Genomic DNA, 21,203 nt, shown 5'->3' on the forward strand with positions numbered 1-21,203 from the left:
TATTTATATTTAAATTTTATCTTTTTTTTAATTACCTCCCATGAAATAAAATAATTTTTTAAATTTTAAAATTATTAATTATATAGAAAAGTATTATATTTAAAATTTGAGTAAATATATTTTTAATAATTTTTTAAATAAATTTATTTAAATTATACTAAAAAAATATTTTATTCTATACAAAAACAACTACTCTTTACTATTAGGATATTACAAATTTTTTACTTTATATTTATAATTTTTTTTAATTTATTTTTTTCTATTTTTTTCTCCCAACAACTACTCTTAACACCAACCCTAAACCAGTCTATCATTCTAACCTTTAAATTCAAACTTTTAAATTTTTAAAATAAAGTAAGAATTAAAAAAATAATTGTGATAAAATAAAAATATTGACTATTAACGAATCTAAAAATTAATTCTTTATGCATTTCCTGATTTCTATTATGAATGAAAATATTCAAAAAATATGAAACTTAGCTTCAACACTAGTTGTATCTTATCTCCAAACGAAAGCTGCACATGGAACTCCTACATATACAGTGAAAACTATTTCATGTGAAGTTGGTAACCAATAGCTATTAGATAAAAATTTTAGTCAAATCAGTCAAATTATTTAATAAGTTATCAATTTCACCTGAAATGGATTGGACCTGAGTTTTCACTTATATATAATAGTTACATGCACGAAACCAACTCATCAACCAAAGACCAACACATCATTCAAATTCAACTACTTACTTAGACTATCTGTAATTATCTCAGCCATGGAATATTCTGCTCCTACCTTCTTGCTCATACTCTTTTTCATTATTCCTCTCTTCATCAAACTCCTCAAACACAATGATTCAACCAAGAAATCAAAGAAGCCTAGGCTCCCACCAGGTCCCAAACCATGGCCTATCGTTGGTAATATCCCTGAAATGCTTGCAAACAAACCCACCTTCAGATGGATACAAAACATCATGAATGATCTCGAAACTGAAATCGCATGCATTCGACTAGGCAACATTCATGTCATCCTAGTGACTAGTCCTTCCATTGCACGTGAATTTTTCATGAAACAAGATGCGATTTTCGCATCACGGCCGTTGAATTGGTCGAGTAAATATGTCTCATCGGGATACTTAACCACAACAATAACACCCTTTGGAGAACAATGGAAGAAAATGAAGAGAGTCATGGTGGAAGAATTGATTTCACCAAAAAGGCATCAATGGCTGCATGACAAAAGGGTGGAAGAAGCCGACAACCTCGTCCGCCACGTGTATAACCAAATCAAGAATGGTGGTGGCCTAGTGGATTTGAGGAATGTAACGAAACAATATGGTGGAAACTTGATGAGGAGGTTGCTCTTCAATAAGAGGTACTTTGGTAATGGTAGAGAAGATGGAGGAGCAGGTGCTGAGGAATTGGAGTATGTTGAATCACTCTTCATTGCGATAAGGCACATTTATGCATTTTCTGTTTCCGATTATCTTCCATGGTTGTGGTGGCTTGATTTTGAAGGTCATAAAAAAATATTGAAGGAAGCTACTAATACCATAAGGAAGTACCACGATCCCATCATTGAAGAAAGGATTCATCAGTGGAGGAATGGGACAAGGACACATCAAGAGGATTGGCTTGATGTTCTTATCTCTTTGAAAGATGCTAACAACAATCCATTTTTGACTCTCCACGAAATCAAAAGTCAAATCATGGTAACATTTTTACTCATTCATTTTTTCATATTATTATTATTATTATTATTATTATTATTATTAGAAACCACTCACATAAAAGACATTTAAAACGTCTTTTTTTAAAGATATTTTTTAATTATTAAAATTCAACTTATATAATCGATCAAACTATGTTATTTTTGTCAAAATTAGACAAAATAAATCAGTTTGATCGAAAAATCGATAAACCAAATTTTAAATCAATTTAAATTAATATTTTTTATAAAAATGACTATAATATCCCTATTATAGAAAATGTCTTAAAATATTTTTATTATATATTTTAAAAATTCTAAATCCTAATCTTTCTCTTTTCTCAATGCCATCATTGAATTAAAATTTAGAATTTTTAAAATTAATATATATAATTAAAATATTTTAGTCTTTTTTATAATAAGAGTATTATAGCCATTTTCTATAAAAAAGAATATTAATATAGATCGATTCAAGATTTGATTTATCAATTTTTCGGTCAAATCAGTTTGTTTGGTCTAATTTTAACAAAAATAACACCATTTGATCGATTATATAAATTAAATTTTAATTATTAAAAAGCGTCTTTAAAAAATAGACATTTTAAGAGTCTTTACGTGAGTGGCTCTCTTATTATTATTATTATTATTATTATTATTATTATTATTCGGATAAAAATATTATTCTTACACTAAAATTATTTATTAAAATCAGCCACTAATATATTTATGTACAAATATATGTATGGTTTAATTTATTCTTAATTTATATTTATATTTTAACAGTGATTTTATATTAATAACCAATTTCGATAGCTAATTTTAAGCGCAAACGAGCTACATAAACCAATTGCATCAAAATATTACATGTATTGTCCAAAACCAAAACTGATACGTGTATCACCCAAAGTCTATCTCTATGTAAATTAGGACAATTCAAATTATAATTTTCAACAATAATTTAAATTAAGATGGTTAGATTTACTAGACGTTATTGAGACGGACATAAATTAAGCAAATTCGATTTATACATGATTAGATTTATACATACTTAGATTTATGCATGCATCAAATCCTTGTTCTTATTTCGATTTACTTTTTTTTTTTTTTTTGGCTAAGATAGGTTATTTTATTAAAATAATGAAAGGTCCAAATTTGGACAACAGGCAAAAAGGAGTTGGAATAGTTCCACCAGCGTTTAACTAAGAATAAAGGCTATTACAATTTTGGGGAAAAGGCAATTGGAAAATTAGGTTGTCCTCTTTTTCTCAATTATTATTGTCTGTGCTAGCTCCACACTGAGAGATGGTGATCGTCTAACTCCTTCAAATACTAATTCATTTCTTGCTTTCCAAAGCTGCCAGAGTAGATTGGCCACCAGTTCGAGCTTCTCGTTTGACTCTGCGTTGCTCTTCACCTTCTCCATGGTGTTGACCCACCATCGCCAGCTCTCATTCAACTCTTCTGGAACTTGGATTTGGACTCTCTGCCAGGCTTCCAGAGAATCGGGACAAGTCAGTAAACAGTGGGTAACCGATTCCTCTTCTTCCTCACACCTTGGGCATTTTGGATTTATGTTCGGAATCCTGGAGTGAAGCTTGCTCCTAACAGGTAGCCCTTCATGCATAAATTTCCATATGAAGTTTTTAACCTTTGGCTGATTTTTAAGTTTCCATATACTTGACCAAACAGATTTATTTCTGCAATTTTCAGGAAGAAAGTCAATTGGAGGATGAAAAAATTGGAAGGCCAACCGGTATCCAGAAGCCACTGAATATCCACCATTTTTCTCCTTCATCCAGGTAACTGAGTCCTCTCCTTCATGGATTGTGGTGTTGAGAATTGATTCTGCGATGTCTGTGCTGAAAAACTGTCTAATTTTTGTTTGGTTCCACTGTTTAGTTGGTAGGATTAATTCTGAGACTCGAACTGGTGCATAACTTGAATCTGTATTAGTAATTGGAGAAATTGCTAGGAAGTCCTTAACCCATGAATCTTCTTTTATCCGGATCAGATGACCCCTTCCTACTCTCCAGAGAATACCTTTCTCTAATACTTTCCTGCCATCTAACACACTTCTCCAACCCCAAGATGGGTTATTGCCTGCCTGTGCTTCTAGGAATGTTGAGAATCTGTAATATTTAGCCTTATAAACTTTGGCAATCAGAGAGTTTGGACGCGTTAAGAGTCTCCAACCTTGCTTGGCTAGCATTGCAAGGTTGAAGGCTTTGAGGTCCTTGAAATTTAGCCCTCCCTGACTCCTTGGCCTACATGAAATCTGCCAACCAACCCAGTGCATCCGCTTTTCAGAGGCTTTCTGACCCCACCAGAACTGTAGCATAGCCTTTTGTAGTTCTTCCAAGAGTGATTCTGGGAGTTTAAAACAGCTTAGAGTGTAGATGAGAACCGCCGATGCCACTGCTTTGATAAGGGTCTCTCTACCACTAGTGGATAGTAAACCTCTTTTCCAATGTTGAAGCTTTTTGTTAACCTTATCTTTTATGTAGTTGAAAGTCGTCCTTTTAGATCTCTGTATCACCGATGGCAGGCCTAAGTACTTATTCTGATTACCCACATGCGAAACTTGAAGGATGTTGGCTAAGTGATCTCGTAGTGGAATAGGTGTGTTCTTGCTAAAAAATACTGACGATTTGTTCAAATTAACTATTTGGCCACTAACTTCTTCATATGTGTGTAAAATGTGGATTAAACTCTGGCAATCTTCTTCTGAAGCTTTGCTGAAGAGAATCGAATCATCTGCAAAAAATAGGTGACTCACTCTAGGACATATGTGATTGAGTCTCAGCCCAGTAATTTTCTGCCTCTGTTCTCCTCTGTGGAGCAGATGGGATAAACCCTCTGCGCAAAATAAGAAAAGATAGGGGGAAAGAGGGTCGCCTTGACGTAGCCCTCTACATGGTTTAAAAAACCCATGTGGTTGTCCATCCACAGTAACAGAATAAGAGACCGTCATCACACATTCTTTGATCCAAGTCAACCATTTGTCGCAAAACCCCAATTTCTGCATCACAGCCCACACAAAAGACCACTCCACTCTGTCGTAGGCCTTACTCATATCTAGTTTCAGGGCAAAATCACATTCTCCGTACGTCTTATTTTTCAGGAAATGCATAAATTCATGCGCTATTAAGACATTATCACTGATTAGTCTGCCTTTAACAAAAGCACTCTGAGAATCGCTTATCACTCTATTCATGACTAGTTGCAATCTATGCACTAGTATCTTAGATATGATTTTGTAGAACACGCTGCTAAGACTTATAGGACGAATTTGATTCATAGACCTAGCATTATCAACCTTTGGAATAAGACAAATATGAGTATGATTGAATGCCTTTAGGATTTTACCTCCCGAAAAGAAGCTTCTTACTGCTAGAATCACATCCTTTTGTATAATCTCCCAGAAAAATTGAAAAAATTTTGCTGTGAATCCATCATCTCCCGGGGCAGAAAATGGGTTGATAGAGAATGCTGCATTCTTGATTTCATCATCTGAGATAGGCCTGACAAGCGTTCTATTAGTGGCGGCAGTAATTTTTCCTGGAATACCCGCAATTTCCCCTGCTGGATCTCGCGGATTACTTGAGGTAAAGAGTTTAGTAAAGTAGTGTTGAGCCATATTTGCAATTCCTTCTGCATCTTCTGCTATGTTGCCCTCTTCATCTTCCAAGTGGTGAATCTTATTTCTTCTATTCCTTGCTTTATATTTGGAATGAAAGAATTTTGTATTTTTATCTCCCCACTTTAGCCACTGTACCCTCGATTTTTCTCTCCAGAACCGTTCTTCGCTTACCAACTCATCCTCCAGCTCTGCTTCCAATATTCGAACATCAATCGGATCAGCCAGCATTCCTTTACTAGATTCTGCAGCAAGTCTGGTTTTTATGCTTTGGATTCTGATTAGTGAATTTGACGAGGAATTTTTCTGCCATTCTACTAACTTGTGTCTGCAGTGCTTCAATTTTCCAGCAAGCCTGAACATAGGGGAACCCTCAATTTCATGCTTCCAAGCTTGCTTGATTAGGTTAACTACGTCTTCATTCACGCACCACCTTTCTTGAAATCTGAACCTCCTCTTATTTTTCCTCATTTGTCGTTCCTCACACAATAATAAAGGCCTGTGGTCTGAACCAAAATCTTCCAAATGAGTGACATATGCATTTGGAAATTCTTCTCTCCAACTCCTACTAACCAACACCCGGTCCAACCTCTCCCTAATTAGGTTCCCTCCGAACTGCCTATTGCACCATGTAAATTTTTCTCCTTCATATCCCAAGTCCATTAGATTTCCAGAATTAATGAAATCATTAAAGTCTTGGATAGATGTATTTGATTTGGATCTGCCGCCTTCCTTTTCATAGTGAGTTGTGATTGCATTGAAGTCCCCCATGATTGTCATTTTGTTGCTACTTATGCCAATTAATTGGTTTATTTGATTGAACTGATCTCTTCTTTTTGCTTCATCAGTGTCCAAATACACACCAATAACCTCCCTTATCGATTCTTGTTGCTGGCCTCTGCACCTAAAATGGATATAGAAGTTGTCCCAGTTTAGGATTTGCACCTCCACTTCTTCCTTCCAGGCCACCACTAATCCACCGGACAATCCTATTGGTTCCACTATGTAGAAAGCAGGAAACCCAATCTTCCTCAGAACTCCTTCTACTTTCGACATACTATTTTTTGTTTCACATAGAAATAGTACATCGGGGGAATGAGACCTAACGATCCCTTGTATGTTGTGAACTGTCAGGGGTTTCCCCAAATCCCGACAGTTCCACATCATCAGTTTCATACCTCCTGAGGTGCCATATGTTGGGTGGCACCTTCTCCCATTTCAGCTGGTGTACTGACTTCTTGGCATAACTTTTTACTACTTGTATTATTTTCCTCCTCCTCTGATCTTCTTTTAGACCCCAACACTGAACTGCCTATACTCTTTCTTGCCAGGTGTTTCAAGTTCTGTCTTCTTATTGTCTTCTTACCATTTGTATTATTAGTTTTACTGCTCAAAACCCTGCATTCCTCTGTATTGAGCTGGATTGAATTTTCTGCATCAATAGTACCTTCTTTACCTCTTTTTTCGAATCTTTCCATACTGTCCGCTCCATCCTCCTGTTCTCCTCTTTCCCCCTCCTGAGTTTCTCCCCTTCTTGGAACACCCTCTATTCCTCTAATTTGAGAGTTGCCATCTTGAACCGATAGACTAGCAAACCCTCGTATTAGGCTAATAGGTGTTGGTTTTTTGGTCTTGTGCTTTTCTTCCTCTGGATTTGCAGCAGCGTTTGGGTTTTGGTTCTCTTTTTTCTTATCCACTCTCCACCCAGTCTGCTCAGCCCGAAGCCATGCCCCCCACATCTCCTCTCTATTTTCACCAGCTACTGAGTCTTCCAGGTAATTGCTGCATGTTCTAACTTCATGACCGATATATCCACAATAATGACAAAAATTTCCGATCCTCTCGTACCGAAGCTTTAATTCAGTCACTTTATTGTTGCTGCCCGCAATTTTGAGACATCTTCTTAAGGGTTTTGTGATATCCAGCAAAACCTAAATCTTGAAAATTCTCTCGTCTTTCCCTCGAATCGTGAACAGATCAACATCTAAGACCTTTCCCAACGCCTCCCCCACCTTCTTTCCCAGATTTTTTGTTTTGCAATGCTCTGGGACTCCCCACAATTGTACCCAGATAGGGACATGAATGAACTCTTCTTCCTTTATCTGCAGGTCTTCCTCCCATCTTTTCAGATTCAAAATATAATTCTTAAAGAGCCAAGGTGCTCCCTTTTCGACTCTAATCAGATCTATCTCTTTATCAAAGAAGAATTGGAAAACATTGCCTCCATGATTCAGAACTTTAAATCCATCTGGTTGTCTCCAGATGGCTGTAAGAGCTGCTTCTAGAGTTCCAGAACTAAACCCTCTGTCCGCCAACAATCTGCCAACCAGACTTTTCGAACATTTCTCTACTCCTTCTTGTATATCTTCATTATCAAATCTCACTACCGTCTCCTCCTCACTCCCTGCTGAAACAGGATTAGACAGATCTGAAGGAAGCGAGGCAGCAGGCGCTGCCATTGTTGTCCAGATGGACCTAGTGAATAACTCACAAAATTAGGATTTCTCCTAAACCCTAGCAGAGCACTCAACAAACCCTAGACTCAGGGCACTTTAATAATTATTTCAATTTACTTAATACATACATAAATCGAATTAATTTAATTTATTCTCATTTCAACATCACCTAGTAAATCTAATTATTCTAGTTTAAATTATTATTAAAAATTATAATTTAAATTATCTTAATTCAATTTATATAAAAATAAATTTTGAGTGATATACATATCAATTTTATTTTTAAATAATACAAATAATATTTTGATGTAATTAATTTATTTAAATAATTTATCCTAATTTTAATATATACGTAACATAGTTGAATTTGGATATATAGTGACCAGCACATAAGGCAAAGGTTCCTTAACAAATCTATTAAGGGTTTTGCTACCGTGTAGAAGAAATATTCCTTCTACATGTATATAAGCTACGTGTCTTGTTTAAAAATTTGACAGTTGTCCAATATAAAAATGTGTGTTGGATTAACAATTTCATGAGGATTCTAGAAAATTGTGATTGCAGAATTGGTAGGTCCCATATATTTTTTTAATCAATCTACAATAAAATCTATAAAAAATGCTAACGATTAAAATTAAACATAATTTTTTATGCAAAATTATTTAGTAAATTTAACATATATAGCGGATCATAAAAATATTTTATAATTGCATGTTAATGAAAATTTATTTTCACATACAGTACACAAATCTAAAAATTTTAAGTTATCATTGCAAATATAGAATATATCATAAAATTTTTTTAATGTATTTATCTTCATTATTGGTAAATTAACAGGTATTATACGTGCTTTTAATTTATATTATTATACAATACCAAACCTTTCACCTCCATATTATATATTTTATAGATTATATATTAATTATTTAATTAATTAATAAAAAAGACCAAAATTAAATTTAAATAATAAAATTAATAATAATATGACACTTGTCCATAATTAGTCTCTATCAACAGTACGTTATTTTTTTATCATAATTAAATTCTCAATTAAAATAATTTTATAGATATCGAAATCCTAAACATTAAAATCATATACCATAAAATTTTATACCCTAAATTTCAAATTCTACGCCTTAAAACCATAAATCCTAAATAAAAAAATAAACCCTAAATTCTAAATACTAAATTCTATACCCTCAACTATAAACTCTAAATCATAAACTATAAAATCATAAACTCTAAATTTTAAACCACAAATCTTAAATCATAAATTCTAATTCTAAAACTCAAACTCTAAACCCTAAACTATACTCACCACATACATAAATTCTCAACCCTAACTCCTAAAATACCAAACCCTAAATCTTAAATCATAATATACCCTAATCACCATATATTCTACCTCCTTATTCTAAATCCTACACACTTATCAATATCCCTCTGCCCCTTAATCACTAAACGCTAATAAAGTGAGTTATTTTATATATATGGAGAAAATTAAATTTTATGTCTTATTATACATTTTTTCTTTTCTTATTCGATTAATTTTATCACAAAATCAAAGAAAAAATAATATTCAAAGACATAGTAATATGTTGTGTGTATATAGTTTCACTACTACTTTTATTAGTGACATTTTATTTTTTTTCATGAATTAATTTTAAAATTATATTTAATTTTAATTTTAATTTTGCTGTAATATTACATTATTAACAGGTTATTGTTTAAATAATTATTTAACTATATGTTATTATTTAAATAATTATTTTAGTTTCTAATTTATTTGCGACATAATTTAAAATTTTATTATATTTTATAATAATAAATATAATTATATATTACATTATTAACAAGTTATTGTTTAAATAATTATTTAACTTATATGTTATTATTTAAATGATTATTTTAGTTTTTCTATTTATTTGCGACCTAATTTGGAATTTTATTATATTTTATAATAATAAATATAATTATAACAAATTTTCTTTTCAAGTAGTACAATCCAACAATAACAAATATGAACCAAATAATTAAATTTAACCCAAAAAAAAACAAAAAAAAAACATAATATACACCCATCGTAAAAACCAATTACAACCCACAATCCGCAATAAAAATAATGATCTAAAGCCGTTTATACCATTTAATAAATTAATTAGTTAATTATTAATCTACTGCAATCTTTTTAATTAATTTTTTGCAGCATCTGACCACCTCCTAATACTAGTAGCCTTTAGCTTTTGCTTTCCAAACACTACAAGAATTTGACAAATTAGCGACGAATTTTTGCGAGAAATATGTTTTGTCACTAATCCGTCACTAACTTGCGAGAAATTAGTGACGCACTAACGACAAAATTAATGAATAGTCACAAAATACCCGAACTTGAGAAAAGTGACTGATTAGCGAGAGATTTACGAGTAAGTTTGTTTCTCGTAGATTGACTTTTGTGGCTAAAAAAAGAGCGGGAAAAATTTCCTCGCTAATTTGTCAGAAGTTAATTAGCGAGTGACAATGTTCTAGCAAATCAGTCGCTTAGGGGTTCAATCGAATAAAAATAAAGTAACGAGTGATATTATTGTCACTATTCCGTCGCAAGTGTTTGATATACAATTAGCGAGAAACAATTCACATACTAGTTCATCGCTAAATAAACTTTGTGCGAAATGGCTAATTAGTGAGGAACAACGTTCCTAGCTAATCCGTCACGAAGAATTGAAATGCATTTTGCGATGGATAATTTCCTAGCTAATTTGTCACCAAAGCTTTTATTTTTTAGCGAGCAACTAGTTTCTCGCTAATTTCTCGAAATTCAAAATAAGAGTAGCGACAGAAAACAGTCGTCGCTAACTTGTCGCAACAGATAAATAATTTAGCTAGGGAACTGTTTCTCGCTAATTAGTCGCTAAAGTGGAAATACGGATATTGAGCGCCTAGGACATAAGTAGTGAGAAATTTGCGACCGTTTAACAACTGACACAGTTTGGTCGCTGATTTCAAGTCGCTGATTAGCGGGCGAAATATATTTGTCGCTAAGTTGTTGCAAGTTTAATTTAGCGAGCGACTTGGCAACTGCAATCTTGTCGCAAAGTAAAAGCTATATCCTACCTATTTTGTAGCAAATTACTCGCTAATCTCGTTGGAAATCCGTCGCAGAGTTATAACAAATCCAAAACTAATCGACAAAATTTTATAAGTAACTGGTCGCAATTGAGTCACTAATCAAAAGCTTATTTAGTGAGGAATTAGCGACCGTTTAACAACTGATATACTTTTCTCGCTTATTTCATGTTGTTACTAATTTGTCAGAAAAAATATTAGTCCCATGCTACTACTAATCACTAACCACTATATAAATCCATGGAAAATTCATGAAAAAAATCATTAAAAAAGTAATACAAATTATTTTAATATAAGATCATTGATATTTATATAAATATTTTTGTTTTTTTTTTAAAAAAATCTTATCTATCTCATAAAATATTTTTTAAAATTTAAATTTAAAAAAAAATCAAAATAAAAATTTGAAAACAAAAGAAAAAAAGTAACTCAAAAAACAAAAAAGCATTTAATTTCAAAAATTTAAAACGTACTTATAATAAGAACTTTTTTTATTATTTCAAATAAAAAATTGCGTATAAGCATTATTTCTAATGCTTTAAATCAAAATTTGAAATTTTATTATCGTTACATGAAAAAACTAAAATGAGCCCTATTATATATACTATATGTGAGATTTGAGATTGAGAATTTGAGATCTTGTTATACATTGATGCAAGACGTAATCAATACCTATGCATATGAATAGATTTATATATATATATATATATATATATATATATATATAATTAAAATTAATAAATAATACTAACAAACTTGATTTACACATATAATCAAACTTTACAAATAACATATTAAAATTTATAATCATAACACACATATACAAATGTACACTTGCTATTATAGTTGTAAAAATCGAACCGGACCGACCGGTTCGACTAGAAAATCGGTGAACCGGACTCTAATTCGGTTCGATTTACTCCTTAGACCGTTTAAGGAAGAAAACCGGTATGAACTAGTAGGAATCGAATCAAACCGGAAAGAACCAGTGCAAACTGGTCTGAAAAAACTTTTAAAATGTCTCTATCAGGTTTCGAACCAAGAACCTTGGAGCAAAAATAACCCCCACTTGCCACTCAACCATTTGTTTCTAATTACTATATTTTACAAATACTAGTTATATAGTATACAAAATATCTAATTTAATTTAATTTTTATTTTGTCTATTTTTCAAATTAATTATATTTTAATTATATACCATTATTAATATAAATGTAAATTTCACTAAAATTCTATCACTAGCTTTTAGTTTTCAAGATTATTGTTGAATTTGTCTTAAATCTCTAAAAAATTTAGGATTTGTTTGATTTGTGTTTTTATTTTTAATATTTTTTGTATTTTGAATTTTGTAAAAAAAAGTAAAAATAATAAAATTTTATTTTCTATTTTTACCTGCTATTTTTATTTTTTCTTTGCAAAATCTAAAAAATAAAAATACTAAAAATAAAAATAAAAAATAAAAACCCAAATCAAATGTATCATTAGCAGTAGAAAATAAAAGGCCAATAGTATTACCTGTATGAGGGCACTCCACCTCTCTCTTTTCCTCTGAAAATTCAAATTGGAGAACCCTAGTGCCAAACCTCCTTTGAACGTAGTCGCAGCAGCCCACCATCCCTCTTCGGTCATCGTCGAACTCTTCTCCTCCAGGGACAAACCGTGGGTGCAACATCGCGCGTGGAAGCTTTGTTCGGCGGTTCAGCCCTATTCAATTTGTTCCTTCTGTTGTTGCTGTCGTCGAAAGCTCTCCTCTCCTCTCATTTGAGCTCTCTCTTTCTCTCTCTTTCTCTCTCTCTCTCTTTCGCCGGCAGTACCCATTGTAACATCCCGCATTTTTTGAAAATCTAAATATGAATAGATTGGAATTTCATTTTATTAAATTTAAACTTTATAATTTTAGAAATTATTTTATTAGAAATAATTAAATAGATTCGGAGATAACTTCATTTTTAAATCAAATAAGATTCTTAAGTAATTTTATCATAATGGAACATTTTCATAATTTTAGTGATTGAAAAATAAGTAAGAATTGTATAATTTAATTTAAGTGATTTCTATTATGAATAAGCTATGACTTATTATTAATTTGAACTCCTTATTTTGTAAACTAATCTATTAAGAATAATCAAATTAGTTTTATTAATATCTGGAGTTAAGATAATTAATATTCTTGTGCAAATTTTTATAATTGGTTATTTGAAATTAAAACTCAGCAATAAAAGTATTATATAATTTAATTTAAGAAATTTGTATTATGATTAAATTACGATTAATTTTATTAAATTGAACTCTTAGAGATTAATTTATTAGAAATGATTAAATTAATTTTTATAAATACTTTGAGTTTAAGTTAATTAACGTATATGTACAATTTTTATTATAATTAGTTGTTTTATACAAATTGAAATTAAAATCTTGGTAATAGAGAGATTATGAAAGATTATAGCATATAATTTGAATAATTGATATTCTTGCATTTAAACTGTATTTTATAAAATGTGATTAGTATATTTATTTTATGATTTAAATTAAAGATAATCATTTAAGTTCATTGATATATTAATAAATAAAATCTTACGTATTTTAAAAATAATCTTTACAGTATTATATTTAATTTTTGAATTGTTATTTTATTTCAAATACCTTATAAAATTATTATATTACTAATACGTATTTTATCCTAATTTTTGAATTGTTATTTTATTTCAAATACCTTATAAAATTATTATATTACTAATACATATTTTATTCTAAACTAAAAGTTTCAAATAAAACCCTAATTGCATTAATCCTTAAATCAAAACAAGCAAAACATACACACAGAAGGGGAAGAAAAGAAACGGGGGAAACAGAGAGGGGGAAACGGGAAGAAGAGGAAGGAGAAGAGAGGGATGAGATGGAAGGGAAGGCGCCGGAAAGACCGTCGTCGTCGTCGCCGTCAGGTGAAAGTGGAGGAGTGTTGAGAAAGAGTCGGACGTGAGGAAGGAGAAGAGAGATTGAGAGAGGGAGACGGAGAGCTCGAGAGCAAGGAAGGGGAGGAAGGCTGCTCCCGTCATCACCGCCGATTCCGCCTAGACCGCCGCCGTCGCCATTGAGGGAGTCATTGCCTCGGAATCCTAACCGTCGCTGCTGTCAGAAGAACGAACCTGGAAGGAGAAGGACGAGGTCTGTTCTCGCACTGTCCTGCTCCGCTCGCCGCTGCCGTCGATTGGGGTCACACCGTTGCTGTTGCGCTCTGTTTTCTTTGATTGAGCCACTGTTGAGAGTCTGCCGTCAGAGAAGCATCGTCGGCGTTGCTGCTGTGAACTATTTCAGCTACTGCGCTGGTATTGCTCGGTCACCACCGCCTCCTTCGTCCTTGTCTCTGAATTTTGTACCATTCACGACCTATTTTGATTATTGTTATTCTTGCTTGCCGCTTCTGCTTCCGTCGATCGAACAGAATGTGAGAAGGGAGAGGAGTTGTGTTCTTTCGCTGTCATCGTTGTTGCCGAAACCAGGACAAATGTACCGGTAACTCTGTTGTTTTCATTCTTGAATTTGCGCTACTTCCATTTTGTTCCTTAGTCTTTTTCTGTTCTGGTAAGGAAAACCCATGTCTCCATTTAACACTCCTGCTCTGCCTTCTCTGTTTGCTGATGGAACTATCATAGGAGATAGTGTTGATGATAATAAAGAACTGTTAGTGTTGCTGCTGCTGCTGCTAATTTGGTTCGAGTCTGTTGCTGCTACAAACTAAAACAAAAGAGGGGTTTGCTGCGCTTAATGATCGAATTTCGAGGTTGAAGGTTTAATTTAAACGGTTTTAATTAAAGAATGCCGACAAAGTTTATTGGATAACTGCAAATAGGTATAATAGTTGTGAGTGATTGATTGATTATATGAATATTGAATTGTGGCTGAGATTGTGATTGGAATGATTGAGGTTTTGGTTGGAACTTTGATTGAATTCATTGATTTTGTGAAATTGATCATGCTTGGTTTATGAATTGTTTGATGAGAGATTGTTGTGAATTCTATATTTTGATGGATTAAATTGAAATTTTTGTTAATTGTTATTAAACTGGTTATATGATTATTGTAATGGACTTAGTTGGTGATTGATTAGAGTTGGGTTTAGAGAATATTTGGAGGAATGAATCTTGAAATATTGAATTGATTGCTGAGAATCTGAGTTTTGAAATTAAATGGAAACTTTGGAAGTAAATAAGATATTCAACAGTAATCAAAATGATAAGAGAGTAAAAGCTAAGTAAACTAGGATGAAATTCTTTGTTGGAATTTAATTTTGAGAAGTTTGAATTAGCTGGAGAATTAGTTGTGATTTTCAAAGTTAAACTGAAAAATCTGATTTCCTACATTATCTCTAAATGAAATCGGTAACTTTGAAAAGCTATAACTAATTCTATGATGATCGGAATTGCGTGAGACCAAGTCTAGATTAAGCTTGGGAATATAAGGAGCTGGACTGCGGAATTTAAGACCTTTTTGTTAAGTATATGATTTATGGTGAATTTTTGAGTTATGGTTGTGTAATCTGATTTTTACTGCAGAATTTTTAGAACAACAGTAACTTGTTGGCTCTGCTGTGTGTGTTTCGAATTGAATTTTGAAATGGAACCAATTTTAAATGAAATTGTAGTCCTATTATTTTAATGCCATAAAATTTCAGAAGGGTTGGACTTGTATTTTTAAAGATATGAATTTTTGAAAGATGATGCATTATGCAGTAAAAGCCAGATTCTGTTTTCTTAAATCAGTAACTTTGAGAGTTTATAACTTTGGATTCTGGATAGTTATTGAGATGGAACTAATTGGAGGTGAAAATTTAAGTATGTTTAGCATATGTAATTTAAATTTCAGGGCTGTCAATGTTTTAATGAGTAAGTTATGGGATTTAGAAGAGGATATGTTCATTAACTTTTAAAACAGAATTCTGCAGAAAATTACTCAACTTCTAAGTTATATTACTCCTTCATTAAAAATGATATTGATCTGGAGCCAATTGTAAAAGAAACCTGGATGAGTGAAGTTAAACCACATTAATTTTCAAGGTCATTGGATTTAACTTGGATTTTATATTGAATTTTGAATATCACATGCTGCTGCTGTTTTCTCTGATTTTAAGACGCCGCAGAGCAGTTACGGTTTTGCTTCTATTCCCAAAGCTAGAGTAAGCAAAAAATTATGATTTTTTGTTTAATAGAAAGCTTAATCCGAGACGGTCGTATGGATATAAAGTTTGTGTAATTCTGAATTCATTTGATATTTTAAAAATAAAATTGAAATTAGGCTGCCAATGTTGTTTTGGTAACTACCTTGGGTATAGGGTTTAAAAATTGATTTTTACACTATTATCAAGTATTTTGAGAATATATTGTTGTGGTACTTGCTGATAAAAGGTTGGTGAAATGTTGAGAAAGAGGAACCCGTATGGGTGGCTAAGTTCTATTTTTAGAGGAGGTTATGTTCGAATTTTTATAAAAGTATAAGGTTGTAATTAAAACGAATATTTAAGACTTGTTTAAAGACGATAACTTTGCTGATTCTTTTGAGAAAAGATTATTTGGTTTATGAGGTTGTTGGCAAGGGCGTGGAAAGACGGATAACTTCCTCTACTGATTTAGTTGGTTGAACTTGCACAAATTGCTACTGTAGAGTGATGTTATTGAACCTGTTTTCTGATGCAATCTTTTTTAATGGGAATCAATTGTTTGATTTTTGGTCAGTGTTAAATAGTCAATTATTGTATTCTCTTTTTTCAACGTCTCTTATCAATTATTCAGCTATTTGCTGGCTCATGCTATTTTCGACTCACCCTGTTCTCTTCTGTTGAAAGAAGCTGAAAATGAATCCTGTTTGTGTTTCTTGATAAAGTTTCTACTTTAATTTCTCATCTTACTTTCTTCTATTTGATTCTGTTGTTTATCTTGATTAATTTGTTTTGCGTGCAAACAAGAATCACATGATGTTGTGTAGTGTAGTGCAGTGCCTTTGATTTTGACTGTTGTTGGATTCTTTATAATTATGAAAGTTCTTTTCTTTTCTTTTTTGTTGAATTTCTTGCTACTTCTTTGGTGATTATCTTCTATGAATCCATTTATGGAATTTTTCATCATGTGTTAGTTTGTCTTATAGTTCTATGACCTCGTGTATGGACACAAAATTTTTCATTTTTCTATTGATTTGTGTTGCTTTTCTATAATCTGCAGAACTGATGAGGTAATCAACACTCAATTGATGGTTTCTCGGTAAATTTTCCAAAAATGGATCAAGCATTTTTCTCTATATTTCAGCTGGAAACAAAGAGGTTGTTATGGCTTATTGGCATTATATTTGCAGTATGTAAATTAAATTATTAGTTTTATTATAGAATTGTAATTTTTTTAATTATAATTATAGCATGTAAATAATTTATGCAAATCAATAAAAAAATCAATTCTTTTTATACTTTCTTATTTTCTCCCTTCAAAAGTGTGGCTGTCTCCTATTGGCACGCTTTCGAAGCGTAGCTAACACTAACTCAATTGGCACGTTTCTAAAAAAGCGTGGTGAAAAGATATCGCTACACTTTTTGCATATTTGGAATGCTTTAAAAGCGTAGCAAAAGCCAGATTTTCTTGTAGTGTGAGATACTTATCGATTTATTACTAGTTTAAAAGGAATTTGCGATGACATTTTGTGATAGTATTACAACTAATTGACTACAGATTATTTCCTAGCAAATTAGCGATTATTTCATAACTCTACTTTCTCATTTCGAATAGCTTTGGTTTAGCGACAAAATTCCTACAAATTTGATTAATAATTTTTAAAGATTAGCTATAGATTTGCTACAAAATGTGACAGATTTGCGATCATATTAGCGGACAACTTGCGACGAGTTAGTTTCAGAAAAATTTCTCTCGAATTAGCGTCAACTAATCATTCCATTTTGTCTACGAAGTTAGCTTGCATTTAGCGATGAGTCTGCTGCAGTAAAGTTTTATGCTAATTAGCGACTACAGTTTTGTCTATTTCTTTTATGGAATTAGCTTTTAATTTAGTGATGGATTTGCGACTATCTATTCGGTAGCTAAAAAACTTTTCGATGAATTAGCGATTGTTGTGTTTGCCTCACTGATTTGTGACTTGTAATCAACGAGAAAAGCATTAGTTGCTAGGTGGTAGCTAATCCGTCACAAATTATATTTTGCGTCGGATTAACGACGATTTTACGATTCTTTTTGTGATAACTAATCGGCCATATTCTTGTAGTGAAAGCCTGATTTCATCTGTCAAATACAGAACAAACATGTTAGAGTCATCTATAATAAAAGATTAAATAACACGTATTTTCTACACAATAGCAAGACCCATCTATTAATCATATAATTTGTCGGAACAATGATTCTTTTTGAAACATATAATTTTAAAACTGCATTTATCCTATTCTGCTAACATAAATTTATATAAATATGTAATATTATCATAACATAACTAAACAAATAACTAAACAAATAAGATAGATCTTGCTTTTGATACATGAAACATTAATCAGAATTAATAATATTCAAAAATTACAATATAAAATAAGTAAATTCTACTCAATCATTTTCAAATTAAAAAATAAATTATTTTTTGTGACATAATTTTTATTATAAAATAAAATAAAATAAAATAAGTTATCTCATGGTTATATATATTAACTTTAACTTTTAATATAATTTAACCTTGTTAACCTAATTAATTAATCATGAGATAATTTTTTTGTAAATTATAAAAATAATTAAAAAGGTTTTTTCTTTTAAATGTACGTTTATTAAACAATTTCAATACAAAATAAAGTAGAAATCCGAAACCAATTAAAAGTTATGAATATTGTTGATTAAAATATTGTTATAAGATTTATTTTTTTGGTTGATAAAGATGAATATGAATATTTGTGTCTCTTGGCAGGAAATTGCAGTTGGAGCAATAGATAATCCATATAATAATGTTGAATGGGTACTTTCTGAAATGATAAATCAACCAGAGATGCTTCAAAAGGCTACTCAAGAATTGGACAGTGTGGTAGGAAAAGAGAGGTTAGTGCAAGAATCAGATATTCCAAAACTCAACTATGTGAAGGCATGTTTAAGAGAAGGTTTTCGCCTTCACCCAATTGCAGACTTTAATGTTCCTCATGTCTCAATGGAAGATACTATTGTTGCCAATTATTTCATCCCAAAAGGTAGCCATATTTTTATTAGGAGGCAAGGTATTGGCCAGAATCCAAGAGTTTGGGAAGAATCATTGAAATTTAAACCTGAAAGACATTTGAAGAACAATGCATGTCGTGTGACTTTGGCTGAACCAAATTTGGAGTTGTTCACATTCGGTATTGGAAGACGAAGCTGCCCTGCAATCACACTTGGGTCTACAATGACTATTATGCTCTTTGCAAGGTTGGTTCATGGATTCACTTGGATTGCACCTCCCAATGAACCAACCATTGATCTCTCTGAATATGAAAGGGACACCACAAAAGCTAAGCCACTAGTTGCATTGGGAAAGCCAAGATTACCCGTGGAAGTTTATCATCAGATAATGAATTAAAAGAAATTAAATATGTTTGAATGATTTGTTTGTGCTTCGTATATTTTAAGTTGGCTCACATATGTATCCTCATTAATGGGGGTGTTATCTTCACTTTAAGTAGAATTATTCCAATTAATGATTATAAGATATGAGTCATTTAATAAAGTGAGTAAACCTAATTATTAGTCAAATAAACTTTGAGGTTGTACTTATAAAATATTTTAATCCAGTTCCATTATATTGTTGTGTATATTTTTATAATGAATGAGTTTAGGTATTTTTGTATTAAATTTATGCACTTATTTAATTTTGTAATGTTTTTTTTTATCAAGAGTCCAACCATTCTAGATATTAGATTAGGGGTGAGAAGAGTACTTGCATATACCCGACCCACCTCTATCCCAGTGGGGACGGGTTTAAATCCGATCCAAAGCGGGAGGAGTATCAAACGGGGCGAGGTGTTGAGCAGGGTGGGATCGGGTTCACCCCTTCCATTCTAGATAACCTCACCGCAGCTAACCCTCCCCTCAGACTGCAAGTCTCCAACGAAGTGAACGAACCCAGCCAAGCTCCACTCGCTATTCACCTCGCCATTCCACTCGCCGTCCCTCACTGCCGCCGTCGCTCACCGCCTCCGCCACTCACCTCGCCATTCAACTCACGAAGCACACCGCTACCGTCGCTCACCGAGCTCACGTTGCTCCCACTTCTCTCGTTGTCGCCTCACCTCTCCGATCTGCGGTCTCCGGTCGCTGCTCACCTTGTCGTCCCTCCTTCCTCCCTCGTCGTCTCACTACAGCAGTAAGCACTCCTCTCTCACTCACTACTTACTGAGTTAATTTTTATGATTTATTTTTTTATGTTAAAACAGTTACACTTATTGCCTTTCTGACTCATTAATATTATTTATGATTGTTGTTGTCTTGTTGATGATGATTGATAATCTGATTTTCTGTTGTTGATTGTTGATTTTGTGTTGGTTATTGTTGATGGCTGAATGTTATACTGTGTTCCTGATTTTGTGTTGTTTATTGTTGATGGTTGAATGTTATACTGTGTTCTTACTTAGCTGTTGCTAAATAAATTTGATAATCTGACTTTATAGTGGAACATTATGAATTTGAATGTGGATTAGGCATTTATGCTATGATTTATCATTTTTTGTGGTGGAACAAGGTTTAAATGCATTCTGAATTTTATGGTTATATAAATTATTGAATTTTTATACGAACTTTGTGTTTACTAATCATAATGGTTAACTTAAACAGTTTATATGCTTAAATTATTGAATTTTTATATGAATTTTGGAATATAAAAAGTTATTAATTTATTATCTTATAATGTTTTAGGTGCTTTGTCTTCTCACTAATTAGAAGCAGATCATGGAGACTTTTCAAATTTTCAAATTTTTGAACCTGCCTCCTTTATATGTTCTTATTTATTCGGTGTGTATAAATATAACAAGTGTACTTTTAGGGGTGGACTTTTTCAAATTGGGAGTGGAGGCTAGATGGACATTATACATTGGGGATGTAGCAATATCTAAGGAGGAGATTTGGATTGGGAATTACCATTTTGATTGGATAGAGGGCAAATAGGCATTTTTATGAGATAAGGGTGTTAAATATTTCGAATTCAAAACACACAGGGAATTGATTTAGATGATGTTTTGGGATAGGTGGTGTTAAGACTAGAAAATTTTGTTTGTTGGGATAAGCTTTTTATTTTG

General features: G+C 32.2%; 1 protein-coding gene across 1 annotated transcript; it reads left to right on the forward strand.

Moving 5' to 3' along the window:
- Positions 1 to 720: 720 nt before the first annotated feature.
- On the forward strand, positions 721 to 19,616 carry LOC130942049 (isoleucine N-monooxygenase 2-like). Its single transcript, XM_057870730.1, has 2 exons — positions 721 to 1,703; positions 18,854 to 19,616. Exons 1-2 carry the CDS (start codon positions 768 to 770, stop codon positions 19,490 to 19,492), a joined length of 1,575 nt encoding a protein of 524 aa, XP_057726713.1. The 5' UTR covers positions 721 to 767; the 3' UTR covers positions 19,493 to 19,616.
- Positions 19,617 to 21,203: the final 1,587 nt, after the last annotated feature.

The sequence above is a fragment of the Arachis stenosperma genome, chromosome 1 (genome assembly GCF_014773155.1).
Source record: "Arachis stenosperma cultivar V10309 chromosome 1, arast.V10309.gnm1.PFL2, whole genome shotgun sequence".
Classification (NCBI taxonomy): Eukaryota; Viridiplantae; Streptophyta; class Magnoliopsida; order Fabales; family Fabaceae; genus Arachis; species Arachis stenosperma.

Coding starts and splice junctions, on each gene's coding strand:
- LOC130942049 (XM_057870730.1), top strand. CDS start 768: ATGGAATATTCTGCTCCTACCTTCTTGCTCATACTCTTTTTCATTATT. Junction 1,704..18,853: donor AAATCAAAAGTCAAATCATG/GTAACATTTTTA, acceptor GTCTCTTGGCAG/GAAATTGCAGTTGGAGCAAT.